The 21,109-nt window shown below is 37.2% G+C and overlaps 1 protein-coding gene across 1 annotated transcript; it reads left to right on the forward strand.

Annotated features, from left to right (window-relative positions):
• The first annotated feature begins 4,614 nt into the window (after positions 1-4,614).
• LOC147406430 (uncharacterized) lies at positions 4,615-14,622 on the forward strand. Its single transcript, XM_086434469.1, has 2 exons — positions 4,615-5,082; positions 14,364-14,622. Exons 1-2 carry the CDS (start codon positions 4,767-4,769, stop codon positions 14,423-14,425), a joined length of 378 nt encoding a protein of 125 aa, XP_086290595.1. The 5' UTR covers positions 4,615-4,766; the 3' UTR covers positions 14,426-14,622.
• Positions 14,623-21,109: the final 6,487 nt, after the last annotated feature.

The raw sequence follows: 21,109 nt of genomic DNA on the forward strand, positions 1-21,109 counted from the left end.
CTAGCAAAGGAAACCAATAAGGTTAAGATAGTTATCTCAAAGGCTAAGGGCCCGTGTGGATACAGGAGCCAAAAATACTTAGAACATAAGTACTTTTTGAAGTACTGTCTGAAGTAGGTGGATAACTATTGTGTGTTTGGATGCAGGTTCTAAAAAGTACTGTTATAAGTATTTTTGATAGATTTTTTTATTTGTAAACTATTTTAGATTCTGTTAAAATGATCAAAATGCCCTTATAAGTATCAATTACTATTTTAACATTATAACTCAACAAATTATTTTTCAAAAGAAATAAAAGATATTATTTTTATCCATAAAAACTAATATAAACACCTAACAATTATAAATAAATAGAAGATATTGTGAGCAAATATATACGACTACTAAAAATATGAAGAAGCTTTCACCACATCAATGGATAGTAATTGTTCATATCAATCTTGCAATAAGAAAATTTCAACCATGGTTGGAATGCTCATGAATAAATCATTGAGTGAGCAATTGGAGGAGGTAGAAATTCAAATTCAAATGCTACACTAAAAGGCTACCACCACATCAATGGATAATAATAAAATATTATTTAATTGCATTTTTGAGGATATACTTGTAATTTTCAAAATTTATGAGGGGTATACTTGTCCCAAATGCTAAATCAATGGATAATAATATAGTATTATTGCAGTTGCATTTTTGAGAGTATGCTTGTAATTTTCAAATTTTATGAGGGGTATACTTGTCCCAAATGTTACACCAAAAGGCTACCACCATATCAATGGATAGTAATATAATATTATTCCAATTGCCTTTTTGAAGGTAGGTAATTTTCAAAATTTATGAGGGGCATACTTGTCCCAATCCCGCAAGAGTAATTTAGAGAAGTAACACCATCGGTATTCCGTAAAAAAACACTAAAATGACTCTATAGTAAAGTAGTTCTTTCCATGAGTTATTTATCCAAACACCTTTAAAGTGCTTCTGACTCCCCGCAAAAGTCAAAAGTACTTAGAAAAGTCAATCCACACAGGCCCTAAGTCTATTTACGGGGTAGCAAAAACCATGAAGGTTCGTGTTGGAGGGTGGTCTGAACAACGAACTCCAATCATTGGATGAATACAAGGTAATTTTGGGGATGGAAAACTTCAGGGATGCCAAGGTGATACCCATCTCAAACCTTAATGTGATGATGATATTGGATGAGGGACTACCGTGTATGGTGCTCTTTAAGAGAAGTTAAAGGGGAAGCTTATAACAAGTTTGCGGTTATTGAAGACGAAAGTTTACCAAGGTCAAGAAAGCTAGATGGGCACGAGCAACGAGCTAAGCGAGGGGTCAATGGGAGACTCAAGGAAGCAACACGATGATAATAAAGACAAAACAAATGAGTAAACTTGAATTGGGTGAGGGAATGATGAGCCTAAGAAATGTCTTAGATAGAAAATGGATGTTAACACACGACGAGGCCGTTCGCATAATAAGGTGGGGAAGTGTTGTCACAGGTTTACTGAGAAATCAAGAATTTCCTCATTTTTAAATGTTTTAGAAAAATTGCGATAAAAACCTAGATGGGTTCTAGAAAAGTGTGGCATACTTTGAAAAAATCTGAAAGGTTCTTGTTGTGTTCCATGTTGTAGTAGAAACATCTAGATTATGTGTAGATATTTCTTTAGGAGTATCCTAAATTTAGGGAGTGTAGAGATTTTAGGAATGTTCTATAGATTTAGATAGATGTAAAATATTATAATTAATTAATGTAACCTCTTTCAAAGTCTATGAATAGGGAAGGAGTCCTTATTTGTGATCAAGTTTAAAGAGTAAGTAAAGCTTCCAAATTCTACACAAGTATGCGAGGATTCTCTTGAGACTGTGTGTACCTAAGTGAGTTGGGATGACTCCCAAGACAAACGGGTAAGATTGCCTCGAGCTAGATTGTGAGGATTGGCTAGAATGCCGCATGGGCACTAGGTAATGAGAGGTAGGGTCTGTGACAAAGGGGATTAAAAATAAATCAATGAAAACATAAATAACTTATATTTCCTTGAGGTATTTGTCAAATAAACCAGGGGTTGAAGTCAAATGAATAATAAGATGAATGAATTAAAGAATGTTAGGCAATAGTCAAGATGAAGGAACTTCCACCATCTTTGTTAGTCGTATGTCTAGAAATCCTGAGGATCTGATATTGATATATATATATATATATATATATATACACACACATCAAAACCTAATGGATAAATGTAAAAAATACTCAAACTTTAGAAATATGTAATCTCCAACAATCGATGAAACATGAGAAAATAGTACGAGTCACCTTGACAATCGATTTCCATTATTTAAGTTTCCAACCTGTTTCTCAATAACAAAAGAATAAGCTTTTGACATAATGGAGTGGAGGAACAAAAAATGTTTGGCTGATCCCAAATTTTTGGGGAGGCTTTGGTGTTGTTTATGTACTTCTTAAAATCGTTAAGTCGCCCCCAAATCTCTGGTGTAAGGTTTTGTTGTTGTTGTTGTACATGCTTGTCAAAAAAGGGATTGTCACTACTTAGGTGACATACAACTAAAGTTTAATAACTAATTCGAAATTGTGATGACTTGGGGTTTGGTTTTGGAAATAATTGGGCAAGGTAGTCAGTGTAATTCGTTTATCAATTACCCCGTCCAAGATCCCAAACGACATATGATATTTTGAAAATATTGACCAAGTTAATTGACTTATTTTATTTTTAGATATTTTTAATTATTTTAATATCTATTGTTTATAAATAGTAAGATTTTTTAATGAGCATCTCCCATTCGTGGTTTTAAATATTGTTTGGGATTGAGATGAGATGCCCATCTTCTTCTTCTTTTGCTCCATTTTAACAATTTACACATATGAAAAAATTAACCATCTTCTCCAATGAGTCATCTTGATATGGTTCGTGAACAGGATGATACAAATCAAATATTGAAAACCATGCTCCCTGTCGGCCTTATAATAATATCATTTTAACATAAATTCTATCTTTACTAATACAATGAGAGAAAACAAAGTAGAAGTGATTTGACACCAATATTTGGATCTCATAAATACCCCCACATTTACATTTAGACTTAATATAATCGTAGTCATTTTGGTCAAAAATAAAAAATGCGTAATTTACCAAAACGTGCACTAAAAATTGAAAAAAAAAAAAAAAACAAAACAAAACGTTGCACTATTCCTCTCAATTCCAAAAGTGATAACTTACCGCTTTCAAAAATAAGTTATTTTATCAAAATATATTTTTTTTAAATGAATAGTGTTTTGATACCAAAATACCATTTTAGCATCTTTTTATAAAATAACAAATACATCCCTCTTTAAGTAAACACGTAGAAATATAACTATTTTAATACAATGATGTTTCCTTTCAATATTTTGTTTATTTATGCACTCGACACCCTTGTTTAGAGATCTACAATACCTTAACTCTAACGTAGATGATGATTTTTTTTGTTTTTAAATCTCTATTGACGTAGACAATTACCTACAAGGTCGTTGAGTGCTGGAATAAATTAAATCTTGAAAGAAAACATTATTATAGTTAAGCAATAATACTTTTATCTGCTTTTCTTAAACAATGTGTATATATTATTTTATAAAAATATGTTAAAATGACATTTTTGGTATAAAAACATTATTCATTTTAAAATTTATTTTTTTGGGAAAATAACTTATTTTTGAAAACGATAAAGTACCATTTTTAGAAATAAGATAACTAGTGCACCGTTTTGGTAATTTGCTAAAACAAAATGTAACCCAGGACACTATAATCATGGTGGCCAGTTTTCAATATTTAAAAAATATACTTTGTACTATGTAATCTTCAAAAATCTTTTAATCAATATTTTAAATTATGAATAAACCCTTTTAATATATATATGCTATTGCACATACCACTTTCTCATTGTCTATATAATAAAAAAACAATGTTTATCTTCCCAATTTTAATCCTTGTATAAGTAGGAGTTGGGATATAATCTCCCCATAAATTTCGAAGGATGACTTTTGTATTTTCTCTTCTCCCTTTTTTAGCCTCAACTTTATTATCTTTCTTCTTTTGCTCCTTTTCAATAATACCTCTTCCAACTTTATTTTATGTTCTCCCATCGCCTTTTTCCAAAAATAACCTCATTAATTTTGTTGCTTCCTCTTCTACCCCTTAACCTCAAAGAGGATGTTTTACGCCCCCAATGTTTGTCTCCCACAGAGCAGTTCATTTTCAATTTTGCATGCATCTTGAGGAATAATTTTAATTCTTTCTCTTTTTTCTTTTCAAGAATACCCTTCCATGCTTCAGTATTATTGTTATTTCTCTTTTACTCTTTTTCAATACTAACATCTAACTTTATTCTCTTTTTTCTGCTTCCCTTGCCCATGAATTCCCTCATTAACTTTATTGCTTTTACTTTTATACTCATTTTTTAATAATATATTTTCAAATTTATTATATTTTATTTTTTATCTCTTTTATTAGACTATGACAAATGAAACAACTATTACGTTAGATGAGTTGACTCGTTTAAGGCAGGCAAGATGCCTCGGACGAGTCAAATCTCTTTAGCGGGGAACGAGACGAGATTCCGGGTTTTAAAAACCTTGATAACGAGAACGCGATGCCAGTTTGTTTGAAGTTTCAACCCCTGTGAAATCTACTAATCTTTGAAAATACTCTTTCGACTTCCGATTCTGTGAAGAGAGAGAGAGAGAGAGAGAGAGAGAGAGAGAGAGAGAGAGAGGGATGGAGTGGGCAGGGAAAGCGTTGGGTGCGGTGTCGAAAGGAAGCAACAACAATCTGGTGATCAACACATTTCTAGTAGGAGCTTTCGTGGCATTGAGCATCAGATCGATGAATCAACAGAAGGAAATCCAGTCACTCGAAGCAGAGAGGGACTCATTACTCAAAGCCAACAAATCAATGAAGAAATCAATGTGGGACTGGAAACAACAGCTCTTCGCCGAAGCCGCCGCCACCACCACCACCACCACTGACGCTTCAACCATTTCCCTCTCTAAACTCAAATCCATCTATGGAGAATCCCCAATTACCCAACAAGGTAATTATATAATCCTCTCTCATTGGGAGTGTTTGGTTGCTGGTTTCAAATTGTGCTTGTTCCGTATAGGTTTAAAGTAAACTGGGTTGCTTACCAAACAGCCTCTTAGGATTTGGACCCATAGCTTAATTGGTTGACATATTGCAGTGTAACTTCGAGTTGTGGGTTGAAGTACGGCTTACCCATAAAAAAAAAAGTAGAAAAAGAAGAAACATTAATTAAATATCAAAGAACACAAACCGATAGTGGTGCAAAAAGTTAAGCCCATATCTTTTTAGGGTCTTAACATTCCATGTTACCACGACGGCGTCTTGTTATTGATGATCGCAAGGGGCCCATTTTCTATGACAGCTTTCATTGTGGTACCCTTCTCTTTGGCCTCTCCACTAATGCCCCACAATGCTCATTTTGTGGCACCTTTCGCTCCCCAACTAATCCTCTGCCTAGGTCTGAGACGTAGTGTTGGCTTTGATACCAAAATGATATGAATCCAACTAATGCACACACACACAAATCCTTGGTGTTAGTGGTGCATAAAGTTAATTATGTATCTCTTTGGGTTCGTAATATACCCCCACACTCAATAGTCGACGTTTGTGGTGGCCCACCCACTCAATGGTGACTTTTACTTTGGTACCTTTCTTTTAGGGCTTCCAAGTAGGTCGCCCTTTCCACCAATGTCCTTGATTCCCACTTTGTGGCAGCTTTCTTTATGAGTCCCTTTTTTTGGCCCCTTAAGTAACCCTTGCCCCAAGTCATTCCTATTGATGTTTGAACTTGAGAGTGGTGCTAGCTCTGATACCAAATGATACTGCTGTGCAGAAGCGTAACAAGAGTAAAAATAAAGAAGAAAAAACAACACACACAAAATTTACGTGGTTCAACAAATTGCCTAGGTCCATAGAGGAGAGGGAGAAAAAATCCAATATGAATGATAAGGATTATAGATTCTCTGTTCTCTGCTACAAGGAACCTCACAGAGCAAAAACATAAAGAAACCCCATCCGAAAATACATACATATATATATATACCTAAAAAATTTGCCATACACCAAAAATACCTTAGGTATTAATGGTGTAGAAAGTTAAGTCCATATCTCTTTGGGGGCATAACCAAGACTCTATCAAATTCTTTCAATATGTTTATCTATCTTGGGTTTGGTCACACTAATTGGTTCATAATATCTAAATTGTTTGTTTGTTTGTAGTGAGTTTACGTTCCTTTTGCGGCTAACCAATCAAAATTTCCCATCCCACATGGTTGGTTGTAGGTTCTGAACTATTCCGTGTAGACTAGTAGGAAGCATCACCAAACGCTCTATTAGTGCTCTGCTTTGATTCACTCTTATTAACATTAGACTTGGCTTTAAACAGAGTTGAATGAAGGAACAAGATTCATTTAGCCAACCCCCAATCTTTGGGATAAGGTCTTGTTGTTGTTGTTGTGGTATTGTTACACAACCTTTTTAAATGTGAATCAATTGAAGAAGAGTAAGGCGGGTTTTGCTAGAAATGTCGAGAAAAAAGAAGAGTTTTTCCTTTTGTTTTATGTGTGTGTGTGTGTGGGGGGGGGGATTTGACGGATTTAATATATGTGAGAATAGGGGCTAATGATGAAGAATTCCAGAGATGATAGGTTCCAAGAGCTAGGATTAGGGTTATGGATGTAAGGAGTTTGAAGTTTGAAATGCCAATTTAAAGTAGGATTCAATGATGGTTGTTGAATAGTACGGATAAGGTTTTTAAATTATTAAATTAGAATCATTACAAAGACTCCAAGGTCTCACAAAGCTTATCGTAAATAGTCGTGTGGACCTTGTTACGTATAAAGAAATGTGAAAACAAGATATGAAGAGGGAAAGAGAGATTAGAGAGGTGGAGGTCCAACCCTTTCAATGACAGCTTCACGATCCTTTTATATTGGGAAGAGAAAGGTCTTTCCTTAGTCAACTCCCTTGATATGGTAGTTGCGAGCTGTCGTTGTTAGTGTCAAGTCTAAGATAAGGTCACGTCCTGTCATGGAGACTGTAATTGTCTCTTTCAAGTTCGATGCAAGCGACAATGTTGTCGGTTTCTATAGCATGACAGTCATCTATGTAGTCCTTATAGGGTCTGACACATTCTCCTTATAAGTGACCCTATGAAGGTGCCATACTTGAGGTGTTAGGACATCCCTTCCTTTCGTGCTTACTGGGGTTAGAGCCCTCAAAAGATGCCACGTGGTGGCTTTAGAGGTGATACGTGGCGGCTTTAATGGTGCCATGTGGCGGTCTCAACAATGACATGGTGACTTTATTACCCATGTCTACAATAGTCTTCTGTGCGATACGGGAGTACATTATTCTTTGTGTGGTCAAGTAGCATGCATTCTGATGCTTCGTTAGTCCTATAGTCAGTCGTGTATTTAAGCACTTTTGTAGATGATGCCCAAAACCTTTTCGAAACAATTATTAATGTGATGTATGAAGCGCATAGCACCATTTGTTGATTGCATACGGTGCATTCACGAGAAGGTTCATGGCCACGACGCCTTGTCTAGAGTAAATACGGTGTATTTGGTTAAGAGGGTGCTTGGTGCCTCATGAAGTACAATGGGCACCAAATTCTTTTCATGAAAGGCGCATGACGCTGTGCTTAGAATACACACGATGTTTCGGTTAGGAGTGCACGGCGCCGTTTAAGAGTGCACGCGGTGCATTGTTTGGGAGGGGTGCTTGGCACCTTGTAAGGTACGAATGAGCACAAAGTTTTTTTTACATGAATAAGGTGCACAACGCCTTTTCTAGAAATTACACACTGTGTATTCGATTTGAACACGTTTATGCTACTCAAGAAATACATCGTTTGAGAAGTCCCCAAGTTGCTGGTGCCTTAGAACTTGCCATCACACCTTGCTAGTATAAAATGAGAGGATGTCCTAACACCTCGAGTATGGTACTCTCATAAGATCATCTATAAGGGGAAGACGCCAGACTCTATGAGGGCTACATGGACGATTGTCATGTTACAGAAGCCAACATCACTGTTGCTTGCAGACCCCTGACGTGAGCATGAGTGTGACCTTATCTCAGACTGGAAAGAGATAGTCACAACCACCATGTCAGGATGTGACCTTATCTTGGACTTGATAGTGACAACTCGCAATTATCATGTCAGAGGGGTTGACTAAGGAGAGACCTTTCTCCTCCCACTATAAAAGGATCATGAAGTTGCTATTGAAAGGGTTGGACCCTTGCTTATTTAATCTTTCTCTCTCTTTCTTTTCATATCTTGTCTTCACCTTGCTTTGTACGCAAGAAGGTCTACACGGTTGTTTACGATAAGTCTAGTCGGATCTTGGAGTCTTTGTAACAATTATAATTCAATAATCTAAACACCTTATCCGCACAATTCAACATTTGGCGACTCCACTGGGCACATTAAGACTCACGTCACAAGATGAGGATAAGAAGCCAATAGGAACTTACGTGTGATCATGAAACCAATGAAGACACTAATCATGAACAACGATGTGACCAAACAATGAATACGGTCGATACACCAACAATCCATGAGGAAGGCGGTGTCGCAATTATGGCCATTATGGAGTCATAAGCAAAATTCTTCGTGGATTTGCAAAGACGAACTTGGAGATTTTGGCAAGGTTGCAACATATGGGCAAGTCACCTCAAGATTTGCCGAATAACCAACCTACACTCGTTGTCCGTTGTTTGGTGGAGCCGCATTGCCTGACCTAGCGAGAGCAATATGAAGCATGGAGCCAAAACACATACCCATCGAGACAATAGACAGCTTGGGTATGTCACAGTCGACGAACTAGCAAGGCTCTGAGAAAAAGAACGCAGTGCCACAAAAGGAGACATGTATGAATATCACCCACCGTATGCTGAAGATCTACAACACAAGCCTTAACTGAAGGGTTATGTTACTCCTACTTTTCCCTTGTATGATGGGAAGGATAATGCATGAGAGCACATATCTCGATTTTTGGAGGCGCTTGGGGAACATGAGTACGATGAAGATCTGTGACTAAACGAGTTCTCAAAGTGGTACAATAATTTGGCAGCCGGTTCTATGCCTAATTGGAGGCACCTTGTGAATGCCTTTCATCGAATTTTTTTCCACATGTGCGAGCACGTGACCCTAGCAGATTTGGGTCATCTTCAACAAAATGGTGGCGAACATCTCAATGCATATGTGAGGCGATTCAAGAATAATGTGATGGATTGTCATGAAGCCGTCGAGGAGTCACGATTAGTGGAGATGTGCGTCGCAGGGATGGTAGTTTCCTTTCGAGTTCACTTAGAAAACTTGAAGATATCATCCTTTTCAAACCTCCATAACGTTGGTAAGTGCACCACGACTTCAATGACTGTTAGTATTGAAAAGTCAAGGGCGTGGAAGGCGCCCAACACACATTTGTTGTTGATGATAGAGTGAAACGACGACCGAATGATGATCGAAAGACATTTCAAGAAAACTGTAGAAACGACAATGATGAAAACCCTAACTTCCCCTGCACATAGAGGAAGTCGAAGAAATATTAGATGCATGGATTCGAGATGATGTCACACGTCTACCGCCTGCTAGATGGGAAGTCATGCCTCCACTTCTTTCTAATCCACGGTTCTGTTGGTATCATAGATTTCTTGGACATCCGACAAGGTTGTGTAATGCTCTAAAAAGGATATTTTCGAAAAAATACTCGAATGGGGAATTATAGTTTGAAGAGACTACCAAGGAAATGACTGACAAGAATCCCTTGCCAAATCATAATCGCCATGCTACGATGATGACAATTGGGGAGAAAAGCTTGGGTGGCGTGACTATGGAATTCGCTCTCATCACGTCTAAATTTCAAAATACTGCCATATTTTAACAATTTTTTGATAAGTTAGAGTTTATTGAGGAAAAAACGTTACGAAGCAGTGTTAGCCTTGACATCGATATCAGCTCAAAATGAGGGACAATTGGTAGCAACACTAGATCACAACATTGATGGGTCTATTACCTTCAAGGATTTGGAGGTACCCGCAGATGCGAATTACACGCGTTTATTGTATGTCACAACACTATTAAACAAATGTGAACTTAGAAGGGCTTTTGTTGACATCGAGTCTTCTTTGAATCTATTACCAATTGGGACATTGGATGTCGTCGGTATACCACGACATAAGTTGGTCCAAGGGCAGACGAAGATACAAGGGTTTAGCAGGCACAACTTCAGCACGGTAGGCTACATCACGATTGACTTACACGTCGGACGTATACGATCCTTCATGGTACCACATGTTATTAGGGCACTTGTGGCTGCACGCGAATAAGGCGGTTGCCTTGATGTTCCATCAATGGGTTTTCTTGAGACTTGGGCTTTTAGAGAAATTTTAACGGTTAAGAAATCAATGAGGTGGCATCACTCCTTGATCTTCTAAACTCCCATCATTTTGTTGAAAAGGAAGAGGATCGCAGAGAGTGGTGTGTGAGCAAGGACAAAAGATTCACTGTTTGGTCATTCCATAAAACGCTCTTGCCTTCTTTTATTTTAGCTTTCTCGGAAGTTGCAATTTGGTATCCTTTTGACCATTCTAAAATCGCTTTCTTCATTTGGCCAACTTCTTATGGGAGAATTCTAACTCTTGACAATTTGATTAAGTGTAGCTTCTCAACGCCAAATTTCTGTTTTCTTTGAATAACTGGGAGTCAGAGAATCATCTTCTATTCATTGTCCTTTCTCCTTCGGGATTTGGTTGTACTTTCTTTCATTTTTTGAAGTAGTTCGGAAGGGGCCAAAATTATTTGGGCTTAAAATCCTAGGACAATCCGGGCTTGGATTGATTTTGGGCTTGAACCAAACATTTAATTCTCTAGTGTCTTAGTCAAAGTCTTTGGTGTCTCTTCTCTTCTCAAGAAAGTGTAGGAAAAATCCATTATCTTGGGTTTGGTGTTAGTGGAACTATTTGGGAAGAAGAATTGGGTGATTAGTTCTAATTAGGTGGTAGGGTTTAAACCTATTGTTCAATTGGTTTAAAACATTGCAAAGCAACTTTGAGGTTGTGGGTTCAAGTCCACCCTACCTATCTAAAAATGAAAAATAAAAGGTGGTTGGTAAGTAGGAATTGATTTCATTTTGTAATCGATTGGGGTGGGTGGTAGTCGTGCAAAATCTATATAAGGAGGCTAAGGGGGGAAGATGAGATTCATTCTAGATTTGTATCCTTTTTTATATCTCAAGCTTGAAGCTTGTACTAAGGACTTGAGTCCCTTGTACCATCCTTTTTTTTTGGAAGGATGCTTGGTTCCAATGTTGGTGTTGTCTTGATTATCCTCTTTTGATGGTGGGCTCGACTTTGATCTTTTGACCAGTTCCTCTCCAAGGCAGTGATCTGATTGTCCTTTGCTCCTTTGTGGTTTTTGGGACGGTAGAAGGCAAGAAGGGGGGAAGGATGAGGCCCCGGTGTGGTGCTTGCTAATGATCTTCCGAAGATTTTGTTAGTTCTCAGATAAAAGAGAGAATGAATGAAGAAACATATGAATAGTAAATTTTTAGAGTGATTTTTTTGTAAGGTTCTAACCAAATCAGCCAACAGCCAATTAATCAACCCCTTTCTCTGTTTGGTAGGTTCATTTTTATAGACGAAATCCAAAGACAGGTGTCACTACAAGGCTGATCCATTAGATTTTTAGAAAGAAAGAAAATAATGATATTGCTAAGTATAATGAAGAGAATGATGCTTAATGCAACAACAATACAAATAGAAATAATTAACTATTTACTAGGTATCCCCATCGCCTCATAAATGTAGCCCGTCGCGGGATTAACATCACCAACCACCAAGACTATCTCACACCACCTCTTCCCATTTTGATGTTTCGACCATTTGTAATGTAAATAAGCTTGTTTTAAATTGGTTTGCAACTAGCAGCATTATATCCCTTTTCTGGTGAACATCCTCATCATATGCAAAACTTGGGTTTGACAATACATGAAAACTACCAATGCTTCACCTTCTTTTATCATATTTGGGCGGTTGGATCAATCAATTCCGAAAATATTCCCAGTAAGACAATTTTACCAAAGTCCGTTAACTTCTTATCCACCCATCCATTTGACATAATCCTATGACCATCTTTGGTCTAATCTTCTTTTTGCCTTGCCGAGCTACGTTTTGTATATTCAACCTCTATTTTCAGAAGCATTTCCCTCAACTCGTGTGCCAATACAACCTGTCCAAGTTGTCTTCAAAACTATCAACCGCACTTCATTAAATGGTATACCTGCTTGATAAAACAACCAAGCTATGCATTGACACACTTTATCCCTTATGTCTTTTTGCACTTTTTCTCCAATTTACTCTGCTTCTCCTTATTGTTTCTTTCTTGTCTCTACCCTTTCTTCAGGTATGGAGTAACTGATGCTCCTTTTCCTTGGCTTATTCTGAAATGAAGTCCCTTTGCCTTGTACTTCATCAATACTATTTATATTTTGCATTTCCATCAAGCTTTCATGGTTTATCCCAAATTCGTTTGGACTATGACTTTCTTCCTTGCTTTTATGGCTTGATAAGTATTCATTTACCTCCAAATCTCTTTCTTGACATCATTTTTTAACAACCTATTGCATTTCTCACACCCCTAGCAAGATGTTCATGCTGGGGAGTGACGGTGTTGTTATCTAATTGATTAATATTCTTCCCAAACTTCTTACCCGAATAGACTTTTGAAGTAGTAGAACAGGAGGACATGACCGACAGTAATTCTCCCCTCCTCCTCCTCCACCCAACAACGAAAAAAGAAAAAAGAAAAAAAAAAAAAGAAAAAAGAAAAAGAAAAAGCACAACTTATTTGATGGAAATATACCAAATCTTCAATCTTTTGCCACTTCCCCTACAAAATAGTCTAGATGGTCCAAAACAACTCCCAAAGTTTATTGTGAAAGAGCTGAAACAAAGCAAATGGGGTTGGAAATGGTTTGGAGGGATTAAAAAAAAAAAAAAAAACAATCTGCACAAATTTAAGAACTTGGTTGATGTGGGAATTTGGTTAAGGATTTGGGCCACAGTAGGGTTACCTCAAACGTTTAGGGTAAGCCCCAAGGGTTTGGTTGTGGGAAAAGAAAAGAACTCTAGACCCAAAAAAGCTGCAACCTAAATAATTCCAAAATTTCCATTGGAACCCAGGACTGCTGGCTTGATTTGTGTCCCGCATCATTGGTTTTACTCCACTTTCTATTAGTAGGCTAGACCCAGGCCCAACAGATAGAGGAGGATAACTACATTACACTCTTTATCAGTATCTCGCAAGGCTGGCTCAACCAGCCCTTGATCCTAACTCTTGGAAGGGATAAGCTGGCGAAACCTGAGGTGGAGGAAGCAAAGGAGGCCACTTTAGCCGAAGTTGAAGGGATGTGGGGTGCTTTGATCTTCAAAATGGGTAATATTCAGGTTTATTTCATGTATTTAGGGTTCATAACCCAAGGGGTTTCACTTAAAACAAAAAAAACAAGATGCACTCAGTAATCACATCTCAGTTTCATGTTCAGATTCGGGGTGTTGAGGTTTGTACGTAGGCTTGTCTTTGTCTGGCTTCACCTAAGGGCTTGTCTAGGTTAGGCAAGGCACGATGGCCGTGCCTAGGCGAGTGCCTTCCTTGCCTTTAGTAACACCGGACAAGATGTAAATACAGCTTAACTGATAAAAGATTTGAACAACCTAAGAGACATGTAACACACACACACACACACACACACACACACAAAACAATGGATTGATCTCAGTAATCATACTGAGAAGAAAAAAGAACACTAAGGGATGGGTCAAGGAGACCTACCAGAAGATCCACAGCAGGAAAGGCATGGGAAAATCAAACACATGACTCCATGTCATCCTGATAAACAAGCTCCTATCCCAAAATGAGATCCTTGAAAAGAAAACCTTTAGTTCACAAATGTGCACCAAAAGAAATGAGGCCTAAAATGTTGACCTGATCTATTTCTGCCAAAAAAATTCGTCCATTTTTATCCTTGCAGATGTCCCAACAAACTGCAAATGGGATTATACTCTATGATATCCGTCTTTCTAGAAGCAAAGATTATGGACTGCAAACTTTGACGAGAAAAGGAAATAACTGATTGGGGAAGTATCCATTTTTATCGAAGTACAAGTCAGTCCTTTTTGCGGGACCAAAAATAAAAATTATGATGAAACAGATCTTGCGGTAAGACCATAACCCATGTAAAGGGTTTACATGTTTTTATTTTAACCACTCGCCTTTATGGGATGCAGGTGCAACTGGGGTGTTTACGAACGAAGATTCAAAATCACCTCCATCGAAATTTGTAGTATGAAGTGTATTTTGGAGTTCTCAGAGGTTACTTGAATTGTCTTTGAATGAGATCCTTAATGTCTTTCAAAATGTGGCGGAGGGACTACCAGTCTTCATTTCGACAGAGTATTTTGGGGGGAATGGATAGGGACTCGATATTCTTTGGCAACTAATCTAGTTCTTATGTTTTTGTTATAAGATCTGTGAGTTTCGTGGTCATTTCTGAACACAACTTGCAAATTTATTTCATTTGAAATTGGGAATCCAAGATTTGAGCACCACCATCCATTGTTTGAAGAACCAGTTTTTGGAAGAAAAAAAAATTGAGTTACATGGACCAAAGGATCCTACAGAGCCTAGACTGAGGTCCACATATGGACCACACGGATTGCTACCCCTCAGTCCTCTATGGTATATTATTTCGATTAAGGTAAAAAAAAATTCAAATTTTATTTTTATTTTTATGCTTTACACCCACTCGATCATGTTTTTGGGGTAGCTGGATCTTCGGTTAAAGATCGAGAGACTGAAATTTCAACGTTGCACCTAGGCGTCCATTATAAAATCCACTTGCTCATGTTGTCGGAAAGACGAAAGAACCAGGTTTGGATTGATGATTGGTTGGTGGGAGGAAGAATGACGGTCCCCTTGTACGATTGAATCATTTAGTGACATTTCACCACTTGTTGGCCTTAGTTGAGAATGAAAGCTCGGTGGCTGCATTTCCCAGAAATTCCTTTCTCCCGGTTTCTCCTCCCTCTCCATCAACCGATAGCGATTCGGCCCTTGATGAGTAAGCGGAGTTGTTATGTTAGCAGTTTCCCATCCCTGAGGTGGGGAGGTTCTATCGTTCGTCAATGCCTCCTCAATTCATTGATATGTAGGGTGGTTCATGGGACATATGTAAAAACAATGGTTTTTCAAAATATGGGTTAGAGGTTTTGGATTGAGCTGATTTTTAGTGAGGATGGCCACTATGATGAGAAGATCATCCTCACAAAATATCAGCTCAATCTAAAACGTCTAAATCCATCAAAAGTGATTTACAAATTTATTGGCAAAAAATTGAAGGTCCACATTCTAAGTCACTTTTAATGGGATTGGAAGTTTCAGATTGAACTGATTTTTTTTGGATGATATTCCCATCATAGAAATCGTCCTCACAAAAAATAAGTTCTATCCGAAACTTCTAACCCATATTTTGAAAATTTATTAATGTTACATTGTTTTTACATATGTTTTTTCATATGTCCCTTGATCGGTCCCGTAAACTAAACTAGCCAACTAAAGTTGCAAGATGAAATTTGGGTCACACTCTAGATTCTAATTCGATCCGCATTTTAAAAATAGGTCATGGTGCAAGGATCCAAATATACTAAATATGTATTCAAATTGAGTTTTACGTTGGGTTGAGTTGGATAACTTCATGCTTATAAATCCATGCGAATAGGAAGTCAAAATTGTTCTTATCTGGGTTATAAATTCTTCATCAAGGAAAGTTTAAGTTGGGCAATTTGAGAATTGTCTGGATTAGGCCCGATTCATGTTTATTTTTTGGATCATACGGTTGATGGGTTTTGAAGGGTCCATTGTGGAAGTTGAAATGAAGGTTTCTTCTCTGGTGCAAACGTTTCCAACTTCAAATATTTACGTTGATTATTTGAGCTCGAGTGCTTGACCCATAAATGCTAATCCAAACTACTCCAAATGAAAATCCTTTCATTTACCATCCCATGGTACTTGTCTCTGATAAACCAACATAGACAAGACAACCTCATGGGTATTATGTAAACACGTGCAAGGGATTGAGATCCACTATTTTAATAGCCCCAACAAGAAGATTCCATTGGCAAAAGAACCTCATGGGATAGATTAAAGTGATTCTATTAGTACTCCAACTTTTTCTTACAACACACCATTCCTTTTATAGTTAGTCTGTTTGCATATAGATTAGTGTTTTAAAAGCAAAAGTTGGTGTGTTAATTGAAGCTCTCTATTATAAACATTTGGATGACTTCTTTTCTTATCATTCTTTACGAAAGAATCGCTGACAATAAATCAGTTTTTCCCTTGGATCACACCAAAACAAGTCATGTGGCATGCTCTTATGAGGGATCAAACTTGTGGATGATTTTTTGAACTTCCACTTCTCAAGCTGAGAATTGTCTTCTGATTGTAGGCTTGATCTTGATCTAAAGATCTTCCTTTTTTGTTGGTGTTGACTTGATCGACCTTTTTTGATGGTTGGCTCTTTTTATTTTGTTGACGAAGGTTGATCTTTGTTCTTTAGTCATTTCTTGGTTGATAGAAGGCAAGAAGGAAAGAAGGATGAGGGGCCCCGGTGTGATGCCTGTCAAGGATGCTCCGATAGTTAAATTAGTACTTAGATAGAAAAAAATAAATGAAGAAGAAGAGTTCTCAGATATGAATATCAAAACTTAGCCAAGCCAACCCACTAACCAACCCTCTTGTTATTTCTAAGAGTGTATACTTATAGGCAAGTATCAGAGACAAGTGTCACAACTTTACTTGTCCAGGTGTATGATGAGCTGGATATTGAGATGTATTTGAGTGCTTTGGAAAATGGGTTTATCACTTATAAGCAAGCACTTGAATATGACGTGTAAGTGTTGTAGATTATTAATACAAAGTTGAAAAACGAAGAATTCTGATATGTGATGTCCCATCAATCTGATAAGATTTGCATCTTATTTAATGTGAAAATATATGCTTGAATTTAGATACTTGTTACGGATTATATATGTGTTAGGGATCATGTCAGATACGAGTTAGGGATCAAATATGAGCTAGGGATTATGTTAGGTATGACCTAGGGAACAGATCAGATACAAGTTAGGGATCAAATATGATCTCGGGATTATGTTAGATATGAGCTAAGGTCATATATGAGTTCGAGATTAGGTCCCTATGTGATATTGTATAGATTTGAATTGCTTTGACATATTGATTTAAATAAGTTCGGGAGCTCGGGCTCCGTCTTTTTTGTGAGGATAATTTTACATTTTGGGGTATACGTCATAATCTTAAGGTGAGACAAAAATGTTTACCATGACACTTTTTATGATTGATTGGTTGGATTCAAACGTGATATAAACACCTCATTCCAACTAAAGCTTGTTAAAAAATGCTTGAAACTATGGCTAGATCTCGTTGATCAATAATTTGGGGGCCAATTTTCCACACAATCCATCTCCCATCCACATGCCACCTCTAGACCCATTCCATCATCACTGTCGATCGGACATGCTGTGTCTATGGTAGAACCACAAGCTTAGCCTAGGGGCTGCCCACCTTGCATGGTTTGAGGGCATGTTTTGGCGCAATTTGACAATATTTGTAGTAGTTTCACCCCTGCCAATACTATTATCTCATTTCCGAGATTTGTCTATTAGGGACCTCATAGGTTATCTTCTAGGGGTTTAGCTATAGTGCCTATGAGAGTACCTTGATCTAGTTGGCCAAGTCCTTTGCATAACAAACTACTCCACTCGAGCTTTTTTTAATGGAAAAGATGGGGAAGTACCTTCCTCTTTTTTACTAGATATGGAACATCTTGGCCCATTTTAGGGCCATGGAAATTGTAGGTGGGTAACGCAACTTGGTTGAGGCTGTGCTACCTACTCTTGGGCCTTAGGAACTAAGTGAAAAGAGTTTTTTGCTGAGCCTCTTTTCCTTCATGGGTGACAAGTCGGCCTAGGATGAGCCAATGAGTCTTCCTCGGCTAGGTCTTATAAATTATTTCTTCATCCGAGGTGGGTGCCCCTTACCCTAAGCTTTTTGTTTGGCAGCAAGAACACCTGAGTGCGATCATTGGTAACGATTGCACGTATCTTGATTTACGCAAAAACATTAGTTGTATGGATCCCTTTATGACATATTTTCCAAGTTTCAACGGAGAGAAGAAATAATTATTAGTTCGAGATGTTTTTCTTACCTCATCAGATCTAAGTTGTTTAGATCAGGATCCAAGCTGATTTGCTTGCCTTGGATTCGAGGTTTTTACAATGAGGCTCCTTGGGTTTTCCTTAGGGAATTTTGAGAGCTTTTTCTTTGATTTCATTGTAGCCCGAAGTGGTCGAATAACCAACAATCCTAGTCGATCGCATTTTATTTGGGGAGGTCAGGTAGATTAGATCTAAGTTAGTCAATTTCCAAACTTAAGAAATTTTTGGAGTGTAAGCTTTTTGGCATTCAAGCTGGTAGTATATTGATACATATTTGATGATTCTTGGTGGCCTTTTCTTTAATAATAGTCCGGAGAGTATTGTATTTTTTCTTTGAAAATAATGGATACAAGTTGATGACCAACGTTGTTGTAGTAGGAATCTATTTCCTAAGGTACCATTATTATTTTTATTTATTAGAAGGGTATCTGGGCCAGTATTAGCAACTCATGAACTTTGTCATCTCGTTGACCCTTAGGGTTGGGGTTTGCTCTCGAGCAACTCAAACCTTGTTGGAAGCCCTCATTGCAGAATAGTGGTTAATTAGGACCATTAGGGGTCTCCATTTTCTTAAAATGAGATTTAAGGTTTTCTTCTTATAAGGTTTGAGAGAGAAAGGGAAAGGGATGTGTAAGGGTTTCAGGACTTGGGATTAAAACTTGAGTTATTATTTTTTATATTAGTCCCCTTTGATTTCTTAGTGAAAAAGATTAGATCTATTCATGGATATAGACATCATTGTCAAACCATGTAAATTTTGGTGTTCGTTGATTTATTTCTTGTTTTTTTTTGTTATTTTCTTCATAATCATATTGAATATAGATCTCCAAATTCATAATAATTAGTATCAGAGCATTGGGTTCGTATAAAGAGATTGACTATATTTTGGAGATTATTTTTATCTTATTTTTTGTGTGGGGGAATGCACCATAAAATTAAGGTTTAATACAATGATAGTAAAGACTTCTAATATGAAGTTCCAAGTTGGAAGATTCGACGGGAGTGGTAAATTCAATTTGTGACAAAGAAGGATGAAGGATGTCTTGCTTCAACAAGGCCTGGCTAGGGTATACGAGCCTGGTCTGGTGCAAATCTGGTTTATATAAAATCCAAATTTGGTTGATGTGACAAGTGCACAAAACTGTAGATATTTTTTCCTTAGGTATCCCGAAGAAAAAGATCTATTGTGCACTTGCCACTTCAATTGCGTATGTTTTAGCTTGTTAGTTTAGCACGACGCAATCCAAATCATAAGTTTCAAATAGGGCTCTCTGCAATGAGGTAGTCGTGACCTCTGATTTCAATAAAGACCTAGAGACTCAAGTTAAGTGTTGCACTCAGGCGTCCATTGTAAAATCCTCCCGCTCTCGTTGTTGGGAAAGACAGACAAAAATAAATCAAGTGAGGGATTTGGGTAAATGACTAGTTGGTGGGAGTGATAATGAAGGTGCCCTGATCCGACTGAATCATTTAATGACATTTCACCACTCGTTGGCCTCCCCAGTCCCTGGGCCACAGGTCGAGAATGAAACCTCAATGGTTGCATGTCCCAAAAATTCCTTTCTCTTGGTTTCTCCTCTATTTCCATCAACCAATAACTATTCGGACCTTGATGACCAAGTGGAATCATTATGTCAGCAGTTTCGCATCCCTGAGGTGGGGAGGTTCTATCGTTCGTCAATGCCTCATCAATTTGGGTCACACTCTAAATCCAAATTTGACCCGTATTTTAAAAATGGTTCCAAATATACTAAACATTTATTCAAATTGCTTTGGACATTGGGTTTAGTTGAATAACTTCATGCTTATAAATCCATGTGAATAGCAAGTCAAAATTGTCTTAATTTGGGAAAAGTCTTCATCAAGGAAAGTTCAAGTTAGGCAATTCGAGACTTGTCCGGGTAACAAACAAAAGAGAAATAAAAATAAATACAATTCTTAAAATTCAAAGCTTCTTAAGAATATGGAGAAGTAAACAAAAGTAAGGTGTTCATATCCCAAGAATACCAGCTGAATGAATCCTGTTCCTCCATTCAATTATGTCTAAATTCATTTAATTCAAGGTGTTTTCAAATCCACTTTCAAAATGATAAGAAATGGTCTTGCCATGTTTCTTATTTTCAGTCAAATTTTGATTCTAACTATGGGTAGGAATTGAATTCTACAACCCCAACCCAACTTTCCCCTAACATAACAGACCTAATCCTATATTTCACCAATGTGTAGGGCTATCAAGAGACTATGATTAGGCGTGAGTCATGTTTATGAGTGGGGTCGAACTTGGGAATTAGGTCTATTGGGTGAATTTTTATTTGACTTAGTCCAACCATTAATTACATTGATTGATCTTCGATTAGGATTAACGGTGTCAATGGGTACCCCGATTACCCGATGTAATTAGTGTCTGGTTTTGGGTTGGGTAGCCATCATAAGGACCCGATAAGAATCGTGTCTCCTTTAGGTATCCGATGAGTACCTGACAAATAAATTTGTTTTATTTATAATAAAATTAGTAGTCTAATTAAAAACAAACCAAATACATATTTGAAGTAAATATAATTTGACTAAAGTTGAAATATAAAGAGAATGTGAGATATTTAATCTTTATATTCCCTCCATTCATTTTTCACATTCTTATTCAATTTCAACAATAAATACATTTTTTATATCTTAATTTTTTAATATTTTATTCTCAAGTTCGAATAATTTATTGTTGATCTTAACTCTCAATCGAGCAATTA

This window comes from Akebia trifoliata, chromosome 3 (genome assembly GCF_017979445.1).
Source record: "Akebia trifoliata isolate Shusen 1 chromosome 3, ASM1797944v1, whole genome shotgun sequence".
NCBI classification, from domain to species: Eukaryota; Viridiplantae; Streptophyta; class Magnoliopsida; order Ranunculales; family Lardizabalaceae; genus Akebia; species Akebia trifoliata.